The following is a 27,579-nucleotide window of genomic DNA, read 5'->3' as shown; positions in this document are numbered from 1 at the left end:
GCTTAACCTGAACCACTTGATCATGTCCCTTAGTGGCTGACAATATGTTCATCTCTGATCATGAACAGGAGTAGTGGGGGAACAGTATAGCCATGTGTTGAGAGGGATTCTTTGGGGGTTGAATAAATGTAAGAAAAGCAAAGTTTGAAGGAAATATTAGCCATTTTTTATACTTTCTAGGGGTAAGCAAATAGGAAATAACAGCAGCTGCCCCAAAACAAAAATTGTGTTACACAGTGTTATTCTGACAAATATAATGCTTATTTATTCATGATTGTTCTGAATTAATCATGCATTACCAATATCTTGAAGATTTCAATGTGACTGTTTATTTTTAGGATGAGATTTTGCAGTAGGTGAGGGAGACCTGACTGGCTGGTTGAACAAATAAAACAGGGAGAATATTTAGGCCAGAAATGGTCAGTTGACATGCCAAGGGGTTAACAGCATTCAGGTATGTGGTAACAGATGGCTTCTATAGAATGGCTGATGGCATTCTGCACAAGGGCTGAGAGAAAGTGAAGAATTAAAACACTTTCCCAAACCAAAGCTACATGAAAAAAGAAAATTACAGTCACTAACTGGTTGTCATCAAGTGGAATCATTAACCATTATTTCTAGAATACAGTTGAAAGTATAACTGCAGAGAAGTTGACAAAATGAACCAAGAAGTGTGACAATTATGTCAAGCATTTGTCAATTAAAAGACCAATTTTCCTCCATGATGCTGACCAAGTTTTGTAAATGACTGCAGAAACTGAATATACTAACATCCAGCTTTCTCCTTTGACTTCTCTTGAACCAACTACCATATTTCTTGACCTTTGTCCTAAAGAAGGTCGTTGACAATCAAACAACAGCTCAAAACACCTTACAAGAACCCACTGGTTCCAGGACTTCAGAAGTCTATGTCACACAAATAAGTAGATCCGTTTCTCACTGGCAAAAATATATCAATTCTAATGATTGTTGTTGTTGTTTCAATAACTGCAAATTATTCTGAGCTGAGAGATAGAATTTTGAGGTACCAGTCTGATGCAATTTGTTTTGAACATACTGAATATACAAAATTGATTCCACAATGTAACTTAATGGAGTTTTTGCTAATAAGCTCAGGCATGGCTGTGTGGTTAAAGAAGCTCACTTTACAAATACGTTTTACGTTTCAGTTCCACTGTAAGGCATCTTGGGTAAGCTCCACCTCAGCCAATGCCTTGTGAGTGAAATTAGCAGACGGAAACTTTTGGAAGCTTGTCATGTGTATATATGGGTGTGCCTTTGTGTTTGTCCCCACCCCTGTTTGACAATCAATGTTGGTTTGTTTACATGCACTCAGTGGTTTAACAGGAAAGACCAACAAAACAAGTACCAGACTTTGGGGGCAATAATGGGGTGCTGGTTGGCAATGCCCACCTACTTACTATTCGCAGGTTTAGAAATTAGTACTTAAAAATTGGTCTGAAAAAAGTTGCTTTAAGTTGGCTTTCTTCTCAAGAACAAAGAAGAAAAATAAATAGAAAAAAAATGAAAAGGTTACTGATGAAGCCAGTCACAAAATTTCCAAGGGAATTCCTTAGGAAGATATATTACTGATCAAAAGCAATGTCAACAACAATAATAGTGACAAGAGTAGAAGCAAGAATATACACACCCACGTGTGTGCGTGTTGCTGTATCTCATGGTTTTGAGATTTTAATGTGATTGTTTATGTTTAGAGTGACGTTGTAGAATAGGTGTGAGAGGTCAGATCTGGGTAGTTTATACATCAAGTTGAGTATTTGGGCCAGATATGGTTGATTTTAGTGCTAAAAGATTAAAATGGTCTAAATTATAATCTTCCACCAAAATTTTATGCTAATTTGTTCCAGACCCCAGTTTAACAACAAGGAAGTTATTTTATTAAATTCAGTGCATGGCTTATAGTTACGGCTTTCAGCTCACAATCATAAGGAAAATGAGTTGTACCTGTAATTTAAAGGGTCAGCCATGTCACATTCTGTCATGCTGAAACTCCCTGAGAACTACATTAAGGGTACAGGTGTCTGTGGAGTACTCAACCACTTGCATGTTTATTTCACGAGTAGGTGGTTCCATAGATTGGATCAAGTGGAACCCTCGTCGTGGTACCCAACGAAAGTAGTAGTAAAAAAATTAATCGAAACAAAAGCAGTTTGTGTTAACAGAAATATGGTAACAAAAGGGTTTCTCTCAGTTCTTAGTTTTCTGCTATGATGAGTAATATCCAAAGTTAGCAACCAGCTTTTAACCATTTATTCCACATGTTGATAGTGATGAGGGGATCTGTGTCTGCCAGGGGGCAGAAACAGATGAGCGAATGACATGTTCTCTGTGGGCTTCAGACCTTCACTAGAGAATTTTGTGCGATTTAAAATATTTGTGGCTTTAACTCTTTAGCGTTCAGATTATTAAGTCAAATATAATCTTTATTTATTCTCAATGTTTTAAATTAATCTTGCATTATCTTGTATCTGCACAATGTCAATGATGTGAATGTTTACTTTTAGAATGACATTGTGGGGTAAGTGTAAGAGGCCAGATGTGGCTGGTTTGAGCATAAAACAGGAAGAATATTTGATATGGCTGTGCCACTGCTATTATATGTATCAAGGGCAGTGTTCCCACAATTAATGGGCCACAAGATGGAGCTAGGTGTGCTGCAGTGTAACCTGAATATAATTTTTTCTCCCATACATAAGCACAGGAGTGGCTGTGTGATAAGTAGTTTGCTTACCAACCACATGGTTCCAGGTTCAGTCCCACTGCGTAGCACCTTTGGCAAGCCGGCCAAAGCTTTGTGAGTGGATTTGGTAGATGGACGTAACTGACTTAGCCCCACGACCGAAATTGCTGGCCTTGTGCCAAAATTTGAAATCAATATATAATATACATATGTGCTATAGGCAAATGTTACGGAAAAAAAGAAGATTAACAGTAGACTGTTACAAAAGGGAAGTTACTGGTCCTCACCCTGTGCAATTGTTTGATTTGCTAGCTGTAACAGCCAAGTCTGCATTTGCTTTACAACTGCATGGTTCAGGGTTCAGTTCCACTACATGACACCTTTAGCAAGTGTCTTCTACTATAACTTCAGGTCATCCAAAATTTTGTGGGTAGATGTGATAGACAGAAACTGAAAGAAGCCCATGCGTGCATGTATCTTTATGTCTGTGTTGGTCCACCACTTAACAACCACCGCTGGTATGTTTATGCTCCTGTAACTTAGTAGTTGGGCAAAAGAGACCAATAGAATAAGTACCAGGCTAAAAATAAAGTAAGTACTGGGGTCAATTCATTCGACGAAACTACTTCAAGGAGATGCTCCAGCATGACTGCAGTCTGATGACTGAAACGAGTAAAAGAATTAGATAAGGTAGTCTATGGACTAGAGATAAAAGAAAAAAGACAGAGCTGGAAAAACCTTTGATTCTATATCAGCCAACATGGGAACCTCCATGCAGTCATGCTACTAGAAACAACTGCCGAGTGTCTCCCAGATCACGTGTGCTTCCTTTTCTTAAGATCATATGTGTTATGAAAGAGATTTGGCTGCTATTTCTACTTGGTTGAGGGAATATATAGTTTCCTTCATTATTAATTCTTTCTAAATTTTGGTACAATGCCAGCGATTTTAGGAGAGAGGGTTAAGTTGACTACAAATGGTATTTCCTCTACTGACCCTGAAAAGAAGAAAGACAATGTTGACCTTGGTGGCATTTGAACTCAGAACGCAAAGAGTCACAAGAAATGCTGCCAAGTACTTTGTCCGGGCACAGTAATGATTTTTCCAGTTAGCTGCCTCTTCATAAATTCTTTTATTCTTTTACTTGACAGCGGCCATGCTGGAGCACTGCCTTCAAAGGATTTAACCGGAGAAATTGATCTCAGGATTTATTCTTTGTAAGCCTAGTAATTATTCTACCAAGTCTCCTTTGCCGAACTGCTAGGTAACAGGGGGGGGGGGGGGAGACAAGCACACACACGCACGCACAACGGGCTAAATATAGAGGGGACAAACAAAGGGATTAAATCAATTACATTGACTCCAGTGTGTAACTGGTACTTTATTTATCGACCCCGAAAGATGAAAGGCAAAGTCGACTTCGGCGGAATTTGAACTCAGAACGTAACGGCGGATTTTCAGTTTCTGTCTACAAAATCCACTCACAAGGCATAAGGATTGATTTGGAGTTAAGCAACAACATTAACAGAAATCTCCTGTATTCAACTGGTTCTTGTTCCATCAACCTTTAAATGGATGGAAGGTGAAGTTGACCTCACCCTAGTGCTATACCAAAAGACACCTGCCCAAAGTGTTGAGTGGTTGTAATGTAAGTTTCCTAAACCATGCAATCATGCCTGTGACTACTTCCTTTATTCTTTTGCTTGTTTCAGTCATCTGACTGCAGCCATGCTGGAGCACCACCTTGAAAGGTTTTAGTCAAACAAATCAACCTCAGAACTTATTTTTTAAGTCTAGTACTTATTCTATCAATCTCTTATGCTGAACCGCTAAGTAACGGGGACATAGACACACCAACACCGGCTGTCAAGCAGTGATGGAGAGACAAACACAGACACAAATGCGCACACACACATAGATGTAGACATATGCATACGACGGGCTTCTTTCAGTTCTGTCTACCAAATCCACTCACAAAGCTTTGGTCGGTCCGAGGCTATGGTTGAAGACATTGGCCTAAGGTGCCACACACAATGGGATTGAACCCAGAACCATGTAGTTGGGAAAACAAGCTTCCCAACCACACAGCCATGCCTACACCTTTGAAACAATTTTTTGATATATAATTCTGCATTAGATATTACAAGCTCTAATAATTTGAAACGAAAGAGCAACAGACTTGTAACTGATGATACTAAGACCACGTGTTTATCACTTGTTTTAATGTTGAAACATGAAAAAAATATCACAAGTGAGAGGTTTCAACTGCCTCCTCAACCAATAAACTCTTGTACATCTGCTACGTTTCAAGCACTGGCTGCTTGTCAATCTGCCAGAAATGCCACACACACCCACACTCAAGTACGTGCGCACACACACACATGCAGACACATACAGAGGCACATAAATAAAGCCTCTCTGTATACATGTTGCCTTGCACTATGTACACACTATTGACTTGCATACCAACTCTCGTTTCTTATATTGCAAGAGATGGAAGAAAAAAAAAGAAAAAGAAAAATATCCAGTCAGTTTATAAATTAAGGTAATTAAATAACCACTGACAATTAGGGTAACAAAGAGTTAATGGTTCAAATGTTGGCAAGTTGAGAGAGTAGGGAGTTAACCCTTTAGCATCCAAACCAGTCATGTCCAGCCCATATGTTGTACCTATTGTATGTTCAAACTGTCCATATGTGGCCTCCCACATCCAACCTACAATGTCTCTACAGAAATAAAGAATCACATCATCAAAATCTTGAAGTTTAAAGATAAATTAATGTATGATTAATCCAAAACAATATGAATAAATAAGAATTACATTTAACAGAGTAACCTGGATGCTAAAGGGTTAAAATTTCACAGGGGTAGTCCATCCAGCTGTCAAATAGATTCCATAGAGATGTTTAGAAAGCCTGAGACAGTTTATCGTTTGTTGGTGAAAGCTGGCAGATGGAAACACTATGTAACTGACAATAGCATACACCACTGGGGTTCAAATCCAGTTTACAGATGAAAAGAGATAACCTGTGGTGCATGTATGTTGTTTTTGTGTACAAGGTGCTGTGAAAGGGCTTTGGAATAGGAATTCTCTGATAAATTGGAACCAGGTTACACATATTGTAGCTCACAGTTCTAGATAAAACTAAAATTAAGAATGAAATAACAGAATTAATATCTTGAAAATACAAGTCTTAAGTCAACTGTAACCACTCTCTCTCTCTCTCTTTCACAACACACACACACACACACACTTATACAGTGCCCCATTAGTCCATTCTGATTTTGGAAGGTAACAAATAATTAAAATTCAATTAAAAGATCATTTCTGCCTTTGTCAAAGAAATATAAAAATAAAATAAATGATCAGTGATAAAACTATGTATATGTGTATGTATATACGTGTGTGTGTGTGTGTGTGTGTGTGTGTGTGTGCATGTACAAAGGGAGCCAACATTTCTATCATCATCATCATCATCATCGCCGCAGTCATCAATATTACTACAAACTCTCCCAGCTGCAATATTTAAGAGCTGAGAAAGAGGAAATGCATTGACTGCTATCAATTGTGAAAGGGACACAAGTGCCTGGAGAGAAAATGAGTGAGAGGGAGTTCGTGCATACATGCATGCGCGTGCGTGAGTGAGTGCCTATGTCTAGTTGTGAGTCTGTGCAGGCACGTGTGTGTGTGTGTGTGTGTGTGTGTGTGTGTGTGTGTGTGTGTGCGTGGTGCATATGTGTGTAGTAATGTGCTGAGTGAAGAGGTCAGCCATAATAACTAACAGCCTCTGGACATAACACAACCACTCTTGAAATCAATGAGGTGACAGTCAGTTAGAAGAGTGGTAGGGGAAAGATAGCCAGATAGCTAAACAGACAAACAGATAGCGAGAGAGAGAGAGAAAGAAAGGGAGAGGGACAGTGAGATAGACAGGTAGAGAGGGAGTAAGACAAGAGGCAGGCAGGCAGGCAGGCAGCCAGACAGTCAGTCAGAAAGACAGGCAGAAGAGTAGGACATATAAAAGTGAAGAGGGTGGAGAGAAAGAGAATGGAAGAGAGAAAAAGAGAAGAAATGCTGGTGACTGCAGACATCATATTTTCAAGTCACTGGCTCTAGTTCTCTTTCTCTCTATCTCTCTCTCTCTACACACATACAAATGCATACACATAAATACACACAAACACACACACTGAAGCTGTACTCACTAAACAGTGCTACAGCTATCAGTAGGATTGGTGGTTGCTATGGCAGCAACAGTAGTAGTGGTGGTGGTGGTGGGAATGGAGAAGAGAGAAGGGAGAATGGGAGACAGTGAGTGTGTGTTTGTGTGTGTGTGAGAGAGAGAGAGAGAGAGAGAGAAAGCATGGACGTTCAGTGAACACAAATAGCAATCAGAACATCATGTTAATGCCAACTGAAGTAGGAACCAACCAGCTTGGGAAATTGGTAAGAAAAGAGAGGGAGGGAGGGAAAGAGAGAAAGTGTGTGAGAGAGAGAAAATGTGAGAGTGGCAGAAAGAGGAGAATGTGAGAGGCATGGAAAGAGAGACATATAGAGAGATAGAAAGATGTCAGGAAAGAATGAGGTGAGGAGAAAGCGAAGGGATAAAAACAAATTTTATAGAGATGAACATTTGTACTAAACTAAAAACAGTTGTTTACTGTGATAGAGTTGATAAAATAGTTTAAAGAAAGAGAGAGAGAGAGAGAGAGAGAGAGAGAGAGAGAGAGAGAGAGAGAAGAAAACAGGTTATGTTACTTTGAAGAATTTTTGAAAAAGTAAAGTTGAGGCACTGATGAAAGTAGTTAGGAGAAAGATTCCCAAAGAAATGATCTTGTATGGTTAAGTGCAGTTTTAACCATCAAGGTATTTTGTTTAGGAAATCTGAGAGAAGAGGAGTGTATGTGCGGATGCATATATTTGTGCCTCCTCACCTCTCTCTCTCTCTCTCATATATATATATATATATATATACATATATATAAGTAGGTGTACAAACACACGTACACACACATATATATATATATATAAATAATATACACACGTACAAAGTGAAAGAGAGAAATTGATTTGCATAGATTTGACAGAAATACATAGCAGTGCAGTGTTACATGATGGAACTGGTAAGTAAATACAGTAGTCAGAAATAGCCACCAGCAGATTTATATATATACATACACACACACATAAACATATATATACACACACACACATACATTATGTGTGTCTATGCACGTGCACACATCCACACATGCACGCACACTTACTCACTTACACGTGCATCTTCCTAGCATTTCAAGTTTCTATACAATCTGTGTAGATAGCATGGACCAGACAATAGTATTTTTGTTTGTTTGTTCCTTTTCCTTTTTTTTTTTTACCAAATGAAGAGACCAGGTGTGCTTAATAAACATTCAAAACTGAATGAATAAGACACTTTGTTTGGCATCTAAATTCACAATGTCTTCTTTTATAATCATTGCTAAAATGAAACACCTTATTTTTTTTTCTCCCCCCCCCCTATCTTGCAAAGGCCCTAATGAAGCCTCCCCTGCTGTGGTTCATTCAAGGCTAGAAAGAGACAGTCAGTGACAACTTACTCTGCTATGTGGTACAAGTAAATTGGAAACAAACCCAGTCTCTTTTACTCTTTTACTTGTTTCAGTCATTTGACTTCGGCCATGCTGGAGCACCGCCTTTAGTCGAGTAAATCGACCCCAGGACTTATTCTTTAGAAGCTTAGTACTTATTCTATTGGTCTCTTTTACCGAACCGCTAAGTTACAGGGACATAAACACACCAGCATCGGTTGTCAAGCGATGTTGCGGGGACAAACACATACATATATACATATATATGACGGGCTTCTTTCAGTTTCCGTCTACCAAATCCACTCACAAGGCTTTGGTCGGCTCGAGGCTATAGTAGAAGACACTTGCCCAAGATGCCACACAGTGGGACTGAACCCAGGACCATGTGGTTGGTAAGCAAGCTACTTACCACACAGCCACTCCTACGCCTACAGTCTGTCAACATTGTTAATAATAATTAACGACTTTTAGTCTTGGCACAATGATTGTGAGGATGGAATCAATAAACTCAACCTGGTGTATTACTGGTATATATTTTTATCAACTCTCAGAAAGAAGGAAGACAAAGTTACTCTTAACAGTATATATTTTTAAACTTCTTTCAGTCATTAGATCGCGGCCATGCTGGCAACACCTTGAAGAAGTTTAGTCGAATGAATCGACTTGAGTAATTCATTTTATTTTTAAGCCTGGTATTTATTCTATCGATCTCTTTTGCTAAACTGTTAAGTTACAGGTAGGCAAACACACCAGCACTGGTTGTCAAGTGGTGGTGAGGATAATCACACACACATATATGCATGTGTGTATGTGTGTATATATATCACAGGCTTCTTTCAGTTTCAGTCTACCAAATTCACTCACAAGGTTTTGGTTGGCCCAAAGCCACAGAAGACACTTGCCCAAGGTGCTATGCAGTGGGACTGAAACCAGAAACACGTGGTTGAGAAGTAAGCTTTTTACCACACAGTCACTCCTAATTACAAAAATTAAATAAAATTATGACAATGACTAATGAATTCTTTGATCAATATATGAAATCAGATATCTTGATCAGGGGTGGAAGGTGGTGACAATATTAGATTCAATAGAAAATGGAGTCACATCCAGAAGTATCTTATTTATTTGACTGTTATATTTCGTTATTAATAATAATCTTATCTACTATAGGCACAAGGCCTGAAATTTGGGGGAGAAGGCTCGTCGATTACATCAACCCCAGTGCTTGTCTAATACTTATTTCATCAGTCCCAAAAGGGTAAAAGACAAAGTTGATATTGGGACATAAAGATGGATTAAACACTGCTAATCATTTTTCCCAGCATGTCTTAATAATAATAATCCTTTCTACTATAGGCACAAGGCCTGAAATGTTTGGGGAAGGGATAAGTTGATTACATTGATCCCAATGTTTCACTGGTACTTAATCTATCGAGCCCGAAAGGAGGAAAGGCAAAGTCGACTTTTGCAGAATTTGAACTCAGAACGCAGCGACTGGTGAAAAACTGCTACGCATTTCGTCCAGTGTGCTTTTGATTCTGCCAGTACGCCACCTTAATAATAGTAATAATAATAATAATGATAATAATAATAATAGTTTCAAATTTTGCCACAAGGGCAACAATTTTGGGGAAGGGGATGAGTCGATTACATCGACTCCAGTGTATAACTGGTACTTAAGTTATCAACTCCGAAAAGATGAAAGGTAAAGTTGACCTCAGCAGAATTTGAACTCAGGACGTAGCAATGGACGAAATATGCTAAGCATTTCGTCCAGCGTGCTAACAGTTCTGCCAGCTCACCGCCTTAATAACAAAAACATCAACTATCCTTTCTATTATAGGCACAAGACCAGAAATTTTGTGGGAGGATGCTAGTCAATTATATCAACTCCAGTACATGACTGGTACTTATTTCATTGAGCCCAAAAGGATGAAAGGCAAAATAGACTTCAGCAGAATTTGAACTCAGAACATAAAGACAGATGAAATGATGTTAAGCATTTTGCCCAGCGTGCTAACGATTCTGTGAGCTCACTATCTTAATAATAAGGATTTGAAATTTTGGCAAGAGGCCAGAAATTTCAGGGTAGGGGATAAGTCAATTAGATCAACCCTAGTACTCAACTGTACTTATTTATCAACCCTGAATGGATGAAAGGCAAAATTGACCTCAGCAGAATTAGAATTCAGGACATAAAGATGGATGAAATGCTGCTAAGCATTTTGCTAGCTTGCTGTCTTCTTAATAATAATAATGTGATGGACCCTCTCATCGAAGATAACGCAGAAGTGTTCAGCATTTGCTGAATAACCTGCACAAATGATTTGATTATAGTGATCAAATACATACTCTTTTTGCTCTTTTACTTGTTTCAGTCATTTGACTACGGCCATGCTGGAGCAACGCCTTTAGTCAAGAAAATCGACCCCAGGACTTATTCTTTGTAAGCCTAGCACTTACTCTATCAGTCTCTTTTTGCCGAACCACTAAGTTACGGGGGACGTAAACACACCAGCATCGGTTGTCGAGCGATGGTGGGGGGACAAACACAAACACACATACATATATATATATACAACGGGCTTCTTTCAGTTTCCGTCTACCAAATCCACTCACAAGGCTTTGGTCGGCCCGAGGCTATAGTAGAAGACACTTGCCCAAGGTGCCACGCAGTGGGACTGAACCCGGAACCATGTGGTTGGTAAGCAAGCTACTTACCACACAGCCACTCCTGCGCCTATATGTGATCAAATACATTGGATTACTCCCTACATCAAATTGATGCTACCTGTACAGGTGCACAATGTAGTACGCATCAGATGCTGAAGTGATTGCAGTGCAACATGAGATGAAGTGCTTTACTCAAGAGCACAACACACCACCTTGTCTAGGAATTGAAACCATGATCTTGTGATTGTGAGTGCAACTCCCTGACCACTAGGCCATGCCTCCTCACATGATGATGATAATAATAATAATAGTTTCAAATTTTGGCACAAGGCCAGCAATTTCGAGGGAGAAAGATAAGTCAATTACATTGATCCCCAGTACTCAACTGGTACTTATTTTATCAACCTTGAGAGGAGGAAAGGTAAAGTCAGCCTCAATGAAAGATGGACAAAATGCTGCTAAGCAATAATAGTAATAGTTCCTAATGTAGGCACACGGGCAGCAATTGAGAAGGATTAATCAATACCACGGACCCCTATATTTGACTGTAGAGGTATGAAAAACAAACTTGGTTACAGCAGGATTTGAACAAAGAATACAGAAAACTGGAAGAAATATGACTAAGCATTTTCCCCAACACCCTAACAAACCCTCTGCCAATCTCCCTTCCGAACATTTCTAATTTAGGCACAGGGCCAAACATCTGATAAGAAGAGTTCGTCCATTAAATCTACCCCCCCCCCCCCAGTGCTTAACTGATACTTCATTTTATCTTCTCCCCAAGTATTAAAGATAAAATTTCGACTTTAGTAGTATTTGAACTTACAATGTTAAAAGTTTATTCTATGATGCTCTACCTACTCACTCACTGCACTGACAATTGTTTCTGATATAGATACAAGCCTAGAAACTTGATGGGAGGACATTAGTTGATTAAATCAATCTCACTAATTGACTATTTACTTCATTTCAATAACCTCAGAAGCATGAGAGGCAAAGCTGACCTCGACAAAACTTGAACTTAGAAAGTAAAAAGCAATAACAAATACCATAAGACACTTTGTTTTGTTCACTGCTCTAACAATTCCGAGGCCAGAAATTTAAGAACAGGCATAAATCTGGTTCTTAAGTGGGGTCCATATAAGATTTTGTTGTTAAAATTTATGTGCAATAAAACTGGTTAAACACAAAATATTTTAGCAATTTCTTAAATACAATTCCTAATAATCAAAGTGAGCTCAGTTCTTGACCAAAATAACAAAGGTGATGTGGAAGATGATAATTTTTCAATATTTGTTAAAGCAGAAAAAGAACATACATAAGCAACAGGGTTGCTGAAGCTGCTTGAGACAGCAGCTGAGTATTCCTCAAATCACATTCTACAGTCAAGATAAATGTATCAGTGAATAAAAGACAGGGTGGTCAAAACATGATTAGGACTGACCTGAGGATAAACAGCATACATAATGAATGATGACGATGAACCTTTCAAACGAGATGACAAAGGACTGAGATATCTGGTGCTTTGCTGTACTCAAAAAGAGCGGTTCTTTACAGTCAAAGTATTATGGCCACTCCTCCTGGTGAAGAGGGCCTGTAAGAGACCTGTGCCAGTGCCACATAAAAGTGCTCATGTAATGCCATGTTAAAAGCACCCAGCACACATTTTAAAGTGGTTGGCATTAGGAAGGGCATCTGGCCGTAGAAACCAACCCAAATTAGACTAGAACTTGGTGCAGTTTCCCAGCTTTGGTCAAACCAACCAACCTATGCCAGTATGGAAAAATGGATGTTAAAGAATGATGATGATGCTTTTAGCACTGTCTGAGAACTGTGTCTGCTATGTGTTGGAGACAGCAATTCTGCTAATTCTATGGAGAGACCACATCAATCCCAGTGTCGCACAGAATACAAAGGAATCAAACTAAATAATGTAGGGAAGCTGGTCAGACACTCTACTGTCCCTCCCACCCCTACTGGCCTGTTGATGACAATGGTTAGGGTTATGATTCCTTCAGTACAAATCCACAGATTTAGGAGCATGGTTGGTTTTATCGGTTTTATCAACTGAAACTCATTTTATCGACTCAAAGAGAAGGATCAATTACATCAAACCCAGTTCTTGATTGGCATTTATGTTATCAACCTCAGGAAAAGGTAAACCTTGAAAGGTAAAGTCAATCAAAGGGAGGGTTTGAACTATGTACCTGAAGGAATTTAGCTTGTCATGCTACTATCACTTCTACTCTGTTACTGCCTTTATACAGTGATAATAATAATCCTTTCGATGATAGGCACAAGGCCTGAATATTTGGAGTGGGGGCTTAGTCAACCCCAGTGCCTGACTGGTACTGATTTCAACAATCCCAAAGAGACAAAAAGCAAAGTCAACCACGACAGAATTTGAACTCAAAGACATAAAGACAGACAAAATACTGCTAAACATTTTCCTAGAATCTTAATTATTCTGCCAACTCAATTTGAACTCAGAATGTAGCAGCAGATGAATTATCGCTAACCATTTCACCTGGCGTGCTAACAATTCTGCCTGCTCACATTATTATTAGACCCAGGAAGACATGGGGCCTCACTGAGGAAATGACAAGGGACCAGAAGATGTGGCGATTTGCTGTACTTGATAAGACCTGTTAAGCTAAGAAAAATTACTGTCTCTCACACATACAGGCTTGTTCTTCCAGGTACCAGTACCACTTAAAAAGCACCCGTGCCGGTGCTGCATTCGCACACCCATGCCAACGACATGTAAAAAGCACCCAGCACACTCTGCTAAATGGTTGGCATTAGGAAGGGCATCCAGCCATAAAAACCATGCCACAACAGACTGTTGAAGTTTAGACAGTTCCCTGCTAGTCAGCTCCATGTCAAACCATCCAACCTATGCCAGCATGGAGAGTGGACATTAAACGATGATGATGATGATGACAATAGCATTTATCATTGTCATAATAATCTTTTTTTAGTTCATTTGCCACAAGAGCAACATAACTCACCTATTACAACTCATGATGGTACACCACTAATAAGCAAATAAAGTAAGATAGAAATGGGTCATGTGACAGATGAGCATAAATACACGCACACAAACACATATATATATATTATAAAATAAATAACACTTACATTCCAGACACCAAACTGATTTTGTACACATGTTTGGTATTGCTGGTAGAATGACCGGTAGCAATGTTAATGGCCTTATCCAAGCTGGCAGCAAATTGGTGCAGATATGTACTGCAAGGTTGCGTGCCATCATATGGCACGTACAAGTATGGAAAAACACCGTGAACATGCAAGCATGTCTTCTGACCTGAAACAGACAGAACAAACATATCATATTTTGTTTTAAAATTCAGATATACACATTTGACATTTTATTTTACATCAGTATTAACTGCTTAACATTTTTAGTGCTACAGGAAACTGGAAGAGGTGACATTCATACATTTCCCTCAAGAACAATTAGCAGCATTAGGTCACAAACAGGAATGCATTGCAATCACAGCATATAGATATGTAGTAAAAAAATCAACTGCAATAATAACCCCTACCCTATCTTTTAACCCTTTCATTATCTGTTGCTAATATATATTTTTTTAACAAGCTCACTAGCTAATCGCAACACCAGCACCTGTTCTGGCAATGTTTTTCTATATAATGTTGGCAGGGAGAAGAGTCACTATCTCTAGTGGCCGAGCATCCATCAATGATGAGACCAAGGAAGGTCAAAATCATGTGAATTGGTGGTCATGGTGCTGGAAGTGGCAGGGGTTTAGTGAATAAATAAGCATTACATTTGACAGGGTATTAATCTGAATGCTAAAGGATTAAAGATCAAAACTGAAACCTGCCCCCACGACTATCATTACTTATCTATTGTTTACTGAGTCTCAGTGAATTGATTTACCATAAAAAGATTTGTTTTGCTTTCATTTTTCTTACAGAAGACTTTATTATTTATTTCCATGATGTTAGTGGCACTCTTTTTGGCAGCTAGTATTTTACTAATCAGTTCAGTTAATAAAATTACTTCTTAAGGTTGTTTGGTTCAAATATATGAAACCACAGAAATAATCCAAGTGCTGATTATTATATCAATTTTAGCATTTTAAGCAAATCTATTATTAATTTTATGACTAAAAACTGCTGCCAACACCACAAACTTTAACCACCATCACAATGAATATTTACAAAGATTTAAAAATCAGACACCCCGTCAAGAATGTCAGTGGAAAATAAATTAATAATCCAACACCTAGTTTTGTTTAGTCGACAGTCATGATACAACAAAGACAGTCCGGCTTTGATCATAATAGCTTTTCTTCTTTCATAGATCAGGGGCTACGTTGTCTGATATGGTAACAAATGAGTTAACCCCTTTGTTACCATACATCTGTTGAACTATATTGCATTTTTGAAAATAATAAAGAATTTGGTAAAATATCTTGGTCATTACTAAGCTGGTAATTGGAACATAAATTAACAAGGAATTTTAATGGTATATTCTAATTTAGATCACTTTATACAGAAAGTTTGTATCATAGAAGCAGGAGCAATACAGGTGGGTTGGTATCAAAAGAGTGTTCTCTGGGGATATTTTGCTGTCATTTCTAGCAGGTCAGCTAACCACTTTGTGGTTTCCTTTTCTAACTAATTTTGTTGCTGTGGTGTTTAACCCACAGCCAACTCTGCTTCAGCAGACAACTAGTCAAAGGCATCCCAATCTTGACCATGCTTCCTACAACTCAGAGACAAGGAGATCTGGCTGTTTTTTTATTTATTTATTTATTTCTTTTAAGCAAACTCCAAGTCGAATAATCATGTAGAGCAGAAGTTCTCAATCTTTATCTGGCAGCATAATCATTTGTTATGTCCCATGGTACTGGTGTACCCCTTGTGAAGAATATAATGGAAAACAGTTGGCTGCCATAAAACAATCAATAGTGGATACCATTTTATGAAAGCTAGAAAACAATGTATAATTTGCAACTAATTATTTATATTAGATATATATATAATATAAATAATATATATGTGTGTATATATATACATAGGCACAGGCATGAGTGTGTGGTAAGACGCTTGCTTCTCAACCACATGGTCCTGGCTTCAGTCCACTGCATGGCACTTCCGACAAGTGTCCTCTACTATGGCCTCAGGCCGACAAGATTCTTGAGTGGATTTGATAGACGGAAACTGGAAGCCTGTCGTATATGTGTATATGTATCTACATGTGTGTCTTTGTCCCCACAACCGCCTGACAACTGGTGTTGGTGTGTTTACATCCCCGTAACTTAGCGATTCAGCAAAAGGGACCGATAGATAAATACCGGGCTTTACACCAAAAAAAAAAAACTATGTACTGGGGTTGATTCTTTTGACAAAAAATTCTTGAAGGTGATGCCCCAGCATGGCCGTAGTGTAATGACTGAAACTCTTAACCTCACAGCTATGCCTATATACAAACACACACACACACACACACACACACAAGGAATTAATTGTATTCCACCTGATGAAGCACCCACACATGGCTGTTGCTGAAGAACATTCAACTATATAGTAGAAATAATACATTTAGAGATTTAAGCACTAGTAATATGATGAAGTAGTTGTATGCTGTCAACTTAATGTGACAGTCCCATGAAGGGAATAATACTACTGTTGGTTAGACCTAGGAAGCTGCACCGCTTCCTGTTGGCCTTGACACATTTCCTGTATCCTTATGTTTACAAGGGGGAGACCAGCACCTCCACCCAGCTAAGCCTGCATCCAGAGACATGTTTCTGAGTCTTTGCTCGTCATCAGTCTGGAGTAGCATGACCTGCTAGTCGAAGATGCTTGTATCTACTTCATCGTATCACTACTGCTTAAATCTCTCTGAGAGATTTAGAAATGCATTATTTCTGTTTTTGAAATCAGTGAATGTATTTCACTAGAATTATTATATGTTTACAAGAGCTTGACAGGCATCTTCGACTAGCAGGTCATGCTACTCCAGACTGATGACGAGCAAAGACTCAGAAACATGTCTCTGGATGCAGGCTTAGCTGGGTGGAGGTGCTGGTCTCCCCCTTGTAAACATAAGGACACAGGAAATGTGTCAAGGCCAACAGGAAGCGGTGCAGCTTCCTAGGTCTGAACAACAGTAGTATTATTCCCTTCAGGGGACTGTCACATTAAGTTGACAGCATGCAACTACTTCAACTGTATAGTAATTATAAAGAATGATCATTCATAATAGTATATGAGCATAAACTCAGCAACTTAAAGCTGGTGTGCGGTGCAGAAACAAATGTGATCTATGATTAAAACCCGATATCCTCCAAGTGTCTTGTACATTCGTTAACTATTTCCAGTGGCCTTTTGCCACTACTGCCACCAAAAGTGAACAATATCAACATTAAAGGCGTGAAATTGCGACGGTCTTTTGAATGTTGACTGATGAGGAATAAGCTATTAATTTTCTGTTTGTTATGTTTTTGTAATATTTCTGTTTGTTGTGTTTTTGTTAAATTTTATACATACATATATATATATATATATATATATATATATATATATATATATATACACACACACACACACACACACATACATATACATATATAATATAAAAAATATATAAATATATGCATATATCTATGTACATACCTACATATATATGTATATGTACATAGATATATGGCTACAGGACATTAAGAAAATGTAGACACAATGAGAAATGAAAACATAAAAACAAAAACATAGAAAACGAACTTTTTGCGAACGAAAAGAAAAAAAAAAGCATGTAACATAAAGAACATTCCCTTCATCAGTTGTCCCGTTTCATCTACTCTGCGTTTCAAAGGTAAGGATAATACGCGACTTCGTTATAAGTCCTTCCCACAGGTTAAATTAAATCAAATTTGGGATTTTTTTTTTTTTTGCAGAGGGTGAAAGTGGTAACAAAAACAGGACAGTGAGGCAGAAGACAGACACACACAATTTACCAAATCATTTGAGGTGCATTACTAAAAAGTAATTCTTTTACTCATATCAGTCATTTGAATGCGGCCATGCTGGAGCACCACCTTTAGTCGAGCAAATTGATTCCAGGACTTATTCTTTGTAAGCCTAGTACTTATGCTATTGGTCTCTTTTGCCAAACTACAAGGTTACGGGGATGTAAACACACCAGCATTGGTTGTCAAGCAATGCTGGGGGGAACAAACACTAACTGGTTGTAATTACTTCGAAAGTCCCAGTGTTTCTACAACCCTTGCGTCTCCCTGTAATATCTCTTATGTAGCCCTAGGAGTATGTGAACTCGTATTTGAGAACTCTTTGTGTAGAGGCCTTTTCTTTTTTTGGTGGGGGGGGGGGGGGGATATCTAAAACTGAACTAAAAGTCAAGATCAAGAAAACTAGAGTTATTTGTAGATTTCTGCAGTTTAATGGAAACCATAAATTTTTGTTCTTCCTCCCTTACAACATATAAAATAGAGTGAAGAAGAATTTTAAAATGGTTTTATTCCAAATTTATAATTGTCTTATGGAGAATATGTAAAAGAGTATTCTCTAAAAAGTTCTTTTTTTTTTTGGCAATATATCCATTTGGTGTATATTCAATTATTTTGGTTTTCGCATTTCGTCCAATATCAATCTAATTAACATTAGATTCCAACAAAATGTTTTTTTACAATTATTAACTTCATCAAATTAATTTTGTCCAAATATTTTCGAGAAATAAATATAATGAACCAAAATCAAAGTTGAACAACATCAATTGAAGAGAATATAATACGGTTCTTTAAAATTGGTAGTATTTAACACCTATAATTATATAAATTATTATTAATGCAGTGTAGTGGAGAAGTAGGGAATCTTCATTTGAAAACAGCCCATCGCCTCCCCCCCCCCCATCGGTGGTGAATATCATGTCTAGCGAAGAGTATAACAATAACAACAACAATAGAAGTAAATGAAAACATCTTGGAAGGAATTAGGAACATAAGAAAAGGAGGAAAAAAACACACACACAGGGGGAAAAAGCAATTATTTCATTCAATAAAGCTAATTAGACAAGTTTAGCCTTTAATTCCACCCCCCTCCTACTCACATATTGATACAATCAGGAAAATTCTAAATGTCCTACTATTAAATCTAATTAACAGAAATAACTGACAAAAGCAGCAGAAACTAAAACATTGAAATTTTCACAATATTGATTATTCAAAACTCTATGAAATTCAACTTGATTTTGGCTTCAAAGAAAAGAAAAGAAAAAGAAGGGGGGGGGGGAATCCTCCACCGTCACCGCCACTACTACTTTAAGTGAAATTAATTTTAACACCATTTTCACTATGTACTAAAACAAACTAAGGTGACACATTTCATATTCTACATATCGATGAGCTATGATCAATGCCAGTGTCATTGTCTCAGAATTTGCATCAATCGACATAAGCATTGTCTGTCTGCCAAACAGAGAGAGAGAGAGAGAGAGAGAGAACAAAAGTAAAGTAGATAGATACAAACAACAAAAACACTTTAAATAACTAATTACACAGTTGAAAGCAAAAACCAAACAAAAGACAAAGCAATAATTTATAATATCAATCAATATATGTAATCTTATTTCTTTACTAATAACCTGAATTTAGCAACATTAAATTTTCATATATAAATAATAATAATAATGATGATGATGATGATGATGATGATGATGATGATGATGATGATGATGATGATGATAACAACAACAACGGTTTCAATAGCAACAACTTCAAGAACATATATAGCAGATGTCAAAATATTATTTTGAAATGAATTAAACAGACAAAATACAGAAAGCAAGTGATTAGTCAACAACAACAAGAACAGCAGCAGCAGTAATAACGAGGATAATATATATATATGCTTCGTTACCAGTGAAGCTATATACAAGTAGACTGCTGTAAATAGATTTATTGATTAGCCATTGTCCAACAAATGGAAGGTCATCATCTGATCCAACTATCTTTACAGTATGTTTTACTGTCCAATGACTAATGTGCCATATTAGGGGAAGAAAAGATACACAAACATATTAGTCGTTCCCTTTCTCTCACCTGCAACTCCAGGCCTCAGCATAGTTTTAAGTAAGAGTAATTTACAAATTGATTGGTGATAAACAAGTGTGTGTGTGTGTGTGTGAGAGAGAGAGGGGGGGGGGGGGTGCAAGATAAAACGAATGTATATGCGTGCTTGCATGAAAGTCTATGTATGTGTGAATGCCTGTAAGCATATGTATGCAAGTGTGCCTGTGAAAGGTGTGTTTGTATGTGAGTGTGTGTGTGTGTGTACATATACATGTGTATGTATATTATATATATATATATATATATATATATATATATATATATATATACATATACATGCACACACATATATGCATGCATGTGCAAATATGTGTGTGTGTGTGTGCAATACATATATGTATATTTATCTTTGTATTTACACACAGACACAACGTAATTAATTGCAAATAAAAAGCTGCCATGAATAAATACTTGAGTATTTAAGGAGACCATTGCTAAAAGTTTCTTTGAAGTTATTCAAAAATGTAGATGCAGATTTTTCTTTTTTAAAAAACTTTTTTTTTTTTCATTTATATTTTTCCATTAAAAATTTATTTTTTTAATTATATATGCGTGTGTGTGTGTGTGTGTATTTTTTTTTTGCTCTTTGCAACCTATAAATAAACAAGTTCTATTCCACCGTGACCTTAGCTGTGATGGCTGGCTAAAAGGAACCTAAGAACTATTGTGGAGCTAATATACTTTTAACGGAGCAAATAATAAATAGCTTAAGTAAGAAACGAAACACACATCTGCATACATACACAACACACATACAGAGGCAGGTAATTATCCTCTTTATCATCATGACCATTGTCACCAGTTTAACATCCACTTTTCCAGGCTTGCATGGGTTGGATGGAATTTTGTCGAGGTGAATTTTTCTATGACCAGATGCCCTTCCTGTCTCCAACCTTCACCCGTTTCCAAGCGAGGTAACATATTCCCAAGGTCAGACATCACCTGATATCATTGCAAGGAAATGGTAATGGTAACATGCACACACACATGATGGGCTTCTTTCAGTTTCTTTCTACCAAATCCATTCATAAGACTTTGGTCAGCCCAGGACTAAAGTAGAAGACACTTGCCCTAAGTACTGCACAGTGGGACTAAACCGGAACATATAGCAGGGAAGCATACTTCTTAACCTCATAGTCATCACGTGTGATTAAATAAGACCTAGTGTAGAATGTAAGGAGGAATAGAGTTGCAACGGGGTCAAGTCTAAGCTGTTAGACATAGTAGTCAGAAAGTCTCTCAAATCACAGACTGTTTTAGAAAGAGAAGACATACACAGACAAAATAGGCATCAATCTACTAAAAGACCAGGATATTATGCTTGAATCAGCTTTGATCACACTCCTGCTCAATCAGAGCTAGCTTGGAGCAAAACAACAAGAGTAGATTTAATGCTTTAGTGTTTCAAATACCTGCATACCCTTTAGTTTGGGTAAACAGCTATTTGAAAATACCTCAAGGAGTGACGACTATGCCCTGCATAGTAATGAGCTCCCGTTTGGCAAGACATAGCACCCGGAATACAGTGAAGTCATGGGACTGCAGCATGGCAGGATTGTGAAGAGGTAGTGGAAGAGCTCAACTGAGCCAACAGAGCTTCTTACATTGATGATGAGCAGAGAGATCCAAGAAGATCGACAGTTAAGATTACCAAGCTCTATCAAGAGGGTAACTGCAACACATCCATAGGGGCAGCGTCAATGGTTGTGTAATCAACTAATGAAAGATTCATTATGACTCAAGCTGTCAATTCAAATTCATAATAATGGAATTGGATGGCAACAGAGTTATGAGAATCTGTGAAAGCAGCAGGAAAAAAAAAACCCTTTAGCATTCAGATTGCTCCATCAAATGCAATGCTTGTTTATGTATTATCCTTTAGCTTTGAAATTTTGATATGATTATTTTATTTTTAGAATGACATTGTAGGGTAGGTATGAGAAACTGGATCTGGCCAATCTGAACGTAAGACAGGTAGGATATCAGAGTAAGACATAGCCAGTTTAAATGCTAATGGGTTAACGTATTTTGTAATAACTGTTCCTAACATAGACATCAAGTTTGAAATGGGTGAGAGGAGTGTCAATTAAATCAATTCTAGTACTTGACTAGTACAGGTATACTTCACCCTAAGTCGTTTAGCTGCTGATAGCCATTCCCCAGTGCTGTGCATTATTTATGAATGCATTTTTGATAATAAAAACCTATTTTAAGTTTACAAACAAATGTATTTATTATTTTGTAATACAAAAAAAAAATAATAAAGTATTTTAAATTTACCAATAAATACAATTTGATGGTGTTTACATCGCTAATAGCCATTCCTAACAGCAGATATTGGAACTACTAATGCAATATGAGCTCCGAAAGACAGATAAATAAGACAACACAACTGACTTCATGCTTTTAGTAAACTAGACTACATTACTTTACGGTGTATATTTGAGCATTTACTGTATTTTAATATGATTTTATATGCCGCCAAGGTCGACTTTGCTTTTCGTCCTTTTGGGGTCAATAAATTAAGTACCAGTTGCATACTGGAGTCAATCTAATTGACTTCCCCCCACCCCAAAATTTCGGGCCTTGTGCCTAAAGTAGAAAAGAATGATTTTATATGCTTTTATTTATATTTATTGCAACACGATTTTGTGCTTTTAATGTCTTTTACTGTTTTTACGATTCCAATATTATTGGTGGACCAACGTAAAGTTGAGTAAAACAACTTTTTTTTTTGTTTTTTGTTTTTATTTTTGAAAACTTTGTGCCTTTGAGAACGACTAAAGCCGAGGTATCCCTGTACTTTATTTTATAGACCCCAGAGAGATGAAAGGGTAAGTTGGCCTCAGTGGGTTTTGAACTCAGAATATAAAGAGCCAGAAGTAATACTGCAGAGTACTTTATCCAATGCTCTACTGATTCTGCCAATCCACCACCTTACTACTACTACTACTACTACTACTACTACTACTACTACTTTCTTAGACAGGCACAAGGTAAGAAATTTGAATGGGGAAAATTATTTAATCAACCTCAGTACTTGGCTGGTACTTTATCATATTGAAACACAAAGTTGAACTCAGAATGGACAAAGCCAGAACAAATACCACAAGATGCTTTTCCCCAACACTATAACGATTGTGCCACTTGAGTGCCCTTAAGTACTTGTAAAACCAGAGTTATACTGGGAAGTGACGTCATTGAATACACAGCTGGAATTTGGAGAAGAAAGAATATAACTAGCAACATGCAAATAGTTGAAGTGGGAATGAAGTGCCAGAGGAACATGTAAGATAATAAGAACATGCATCCAGCTTCCCCAAAGCATCTAAAAATGGCATAGCTATGACAGTAGAAGCTTCTTGATTTCAAATCTACAGTAAGTTTTTCTGTTTTTCAGTGTTTCTCAAAATGAGCTCAGTGACAAAATTCTGGGGTTTCAAGGAGATAAGAAGACGGCTTTGCAACTACATGGTTTTGGGTTTAATCCCACTGCATGGCACCTTGAACACTACTTTCGCCCTAGACTAGCAAATATCTTGTGTGTGTGAGAGAGAGGGGGGAGAATGTGTGTTGTGTGTGTTTGTCCCCACCACAATTTGACAACTGGTGTTGGTTTGTTTAAAACCCCATAACATCCAGCCAAAAATAGTATACATCATTTTCAAAACAATAAATTATGTTTTTTGGGGGTTTTTTTTTGGATGAATACATTCTCTGTCTGAAATAATTTTGCATTTACTGTCTTATTAAAATTAGAGTCACAAGGTTTGTCTGTAAAATTTACATTAAGGTTCTATGATTTTTGAAAAATTACATGATTGTCCCACTCAGAAGGCTTTGGTTGGCCCATGGCTATAGAAGAGACTTGCTCAAGGTGCCACGCAATGGAACTGAACCTAGAATCATGTGGTTAGGAAGCAAGCTTCTTACCACACAGCCATGCCTGCACTTACATTTTTTTACATTTAAAAAGCATTTGTTCCCCCTTTTATTTTTAACCTAGAAAGATATGAAATAACAGGGCTGTACACCAGCAAACAGACCTGATTAATAAGAAAAATTATGTAACAATATAAATGAGCTACAAACAAAAATACATCAACTGCAGTTTTTCACTCAAGAATAAATAAATAAAAATGACTCTGAAGATGACCAAAGGTATGTATAATATATGAACAGGAAGAGATCAACAATACTTGGATATATTTACCTGGCGACAGGTAAATATGATTCTCTGGAGTATAATAGTTTAGGATTATGGGAAATACAGGGGATGAATAGTTGTAAGAATAAAAACTAGAGAAGATGGAAAGAACATAGCAAGACCAATGACAAATATGCTTAATCAAAATACTAATTGGTGTTACTGTTAACTCCATATCAATCATAATTAAGCAGACTTATGATCAAAGGCTGTGACCATATTATTTATTATCCAATGTGCCTTTGATATTTTAAGATGGTAAGGGTGTTTGAGGGAGATTTGGTTGGTGTTTCTAGCAGGTTGAGCAACCACAAAGAGCTTTGCTTACTGAGTTGGCAAAGCAATGATTTCTTAGAAGGAAAGACACTTCTTGTCGCAGAAAGGCGGGGGGGGGGGGTCTGTTGATAAACCAACCTTAATACTGGTACTTTATTTATGAAACCCAGAGGGATGATAAACAATGTAAACATTACTGTAAAGCGAGAATAAAGAAACTTAATGCTGTATATAATAGCCATTAACCTCAGAGTGCACTGCTACCTTGTACCAGCCTCAACATATTCATATTGATTTCTTTCACTGGCACAAGACCATAAATTGTTGATTAGGGAATGAGGGCAATGCCCATTACCTCTGCAAGCTCTCGCAGACTTACTGATGTCCAGTGCAAACATCTGCAGGAAATCCATGAATAGCAAAGTGTGAAGGTTTGCTTGAAGCCTTTAGCATTCCTATATTACTTTGTCAAATGTAATGCTTTATTCATTCTCACTGCTTTGAAGTAATCATGTATTATTTCAAAGCTTTGGGGATTTCAGTGATATCATTGTGTAGTTTTTGAATAACATTGCAGGGTAAGCCCAAGACAGACCTGTTGCCAGAGTTTGGTGCCTGAGGATGCTTCAGAATATTCTGGGTGGGCACAAATTTGTAATAATGCTACAGTGGAGTTGTAGAATACCTGGGCTGGATATGGGCGATTTGAATGTTAAAGGGTTAAATGTTTGCAATAGAGAGAAATCTAGAGATACCCAAAAAATGTGGTGGTGGTGGTGGTGGTGATAGTGATGGAGGCGTTAAACCTACAGGGAAAAAAAGAAAGAAAAAAACCTAAGAGAAAGAGTACAGTCAATAAAACTAATCCTGGTACGAGACTGGTGTTTTACCAAACAGACAAGAATGAACGGCCAAAGTGAAGATTTGAAAACATACTGCAGAAAACTTTCATTTGGTAACGTAAGGCATTTACTATGGCACTGTACAATATATTATACCATATCACTATCATCACTGCATTCATAAAATTATAATAAGGTTCATTATAGAAGATAACCAAATATGAAATCTATTCCTTCTGCTATGAGACAATTTCTATCCTAAGATGGTCATCCAGGCTGTTTGTCCATCCTTACCACCTCTCTCTCTCTTTCTCTCTCTCTCACCTGCTCTATTGTCAATCATGTGGAGCAGGTGGGTTTTTGGAAGAGAACCTTAAATAGAGAACACAGCTCAGTTCTATCCAATAGAGTAGCACACAATTCTCAATTCTCTTCTTTGGCCATTTTGACTCTTCAGAATATGAAATTAGTGAAATTAAGAAGAAAACAATCTTGTGAAAGAAAAGAAAAGGAAGGAAGGAGGGATGGAGTGCTAGAAGAAGAATTTGACAGCATCATTCCTAGCCCAAGTGCTTTGGTAATGCCATTAGTGCCAACTCATTATCATTTAATGGATTCAGTCCAAGAAATCTGGTTGAGTGGAGGAGGGGGGACAAGGAGCAGGAGGAGGAGACAAAGAAGTAGGAGTGAGAATTAAGTTTAATGCAAATTAGATCATCAACATAGAGAGTATGAACCTATTACAGAATATAAAACAAGTACACACACACACACACGCGCGCGCAACAAAAAAATAATATTAACTGGGGTAGGAAGTTTTATTAAATAAACACTATTTCTTCTTATCATCATCATCATCATTATTATTATTAAATATCATTGTGTAGGATAATTATATTGTACACTCACACAAATCTTTATAGGATGAGTAGTTCCAAAAACAAAATTAAAATCTAGCACATGCAAGTGCACACGCTCACCAACCACACACACACGCTCACCAACCACACACACACACATTCATAAACACTTTAAAATCAAAAATAGAATCTGATGATTATTTCCTTTACTTCCTGAAATATAAGGGAGAGGTATAGTTGATTTATTTATTGGCACTTGGCTGTTAATCTATTTTATCAACCACAGAAGGTTGAAAGATATAAGTTGCCCATAGCTAGGTTTGAACCCAAAATGTCAAGAGTTGGAAAAAATACTGAAAATGCATTTTGCCCAGTACTCTGCTATCCTAATAATATTGGCCTTGGGCTGACCAAAGCCTTGTGAGAGGATTTGGTAGATAGAAACTGAAAGAAGCCCATCGTGTGTGTGTGTGTGTGTGTGTGTGTGTGTGTGTGTGTGTACACACTTTTATTCTTTTACTTGTTTCAGTTATTTAACTGTGGCCATGCTGGAGCACCACCTTAACCCTTTAGTGTTTAAACAGGCCATATCAGGCCAAAATTGTCTTCCTGTTTTATACTCAAACCAGCCAGCTCTGACCTCTCACACCTACCTTACAAAGTCATTCTAAAAATAAGCAGAGACATCAAAATCTCAGAGTTACAAGATGCTGTACAATTAATTTAAAACAATGTAATTAAACAGGCTTTACATTTGACAGAGTAATTTGAATGCTAAAGGGTTAAAGGGTTTTAGTGAAAGAAATCGATCCCAGGACTTATTCTTTGTAAGCCTAGTACTTATTCTATCAGTCTCTTTTGCCAAACTGCTAAGTTATGGGAACATAAACACACTAACATCAGTTGTCAAGTGATGGTGGGGGGACAAACAGACACACATATATACATATACACATACATATATACAATGGGCCTCTCTGTTTTCGTCTACCAAATCTACCCACAAGGCTTTGGTCATCCCAATGCTATAGTAGGAGACAGTCGCCCAAGGTGCTGCGCAGTGGGACTGAACCCAGAACCATGTGGTTGGGAAGCAAGATTCCTACCATGCAACCACACCTGTACCTGTGTGTGTGTGTGTGTGTGTGTGTGTGTGTGTGTGTGTTTGTCTATGTGTTTGTCCTCCACCACCGCTTGACAACTGGTGTTGTGTTTATGTCCTCATAACTTAGCAGTTTGACAAAAGAGTGATAGAATAAGTACCAGGCTTTACAAAAACTTAATAAGT

General features: G+C 37.5%; 1 protein-coding gene across 1 annotated transcript in view; it reads right to left on the bottom strand.

Moving 5' to 3' along the window:
• LOC106878644 (uncharacterized) overlaps positions 1–27,579 on the bottom strand; it is a 122,998-nt gene that overhangs the window by 61,084 nt on the left and 34,335 nt on the right. The window contains exon 3 of the mRNA XM_089341806.1: positions 14,108–14,294. Coding sequence (XP_089197932.1) covers positions 14,108–14,294 — 187 coding nt within the window. The remainder of the gene's footprint in view (positions 1–14,107; positions 14,295–27,579) is intronic.

The sequence above is a fragment of the Octopus bimaculoides genome, chromosome 25 (assembly GCF_046866305.1).
Source record: "Octopus bimaculoides isolate indiv1 chromosome 25, ASM4686630v1, whole genome shotgun sequence".
NCBI lineage: Eukaryota > Metazoa > Mollusca > Cephalopoda > Octopoda > Octopodidae > Octopus > Octopus bimaculoides.
The sequence above is the reverse complement of the archived record's forward strand: the minus strand, read 5'-3'. Positions and strand labels throughout refer to the sequence as shown.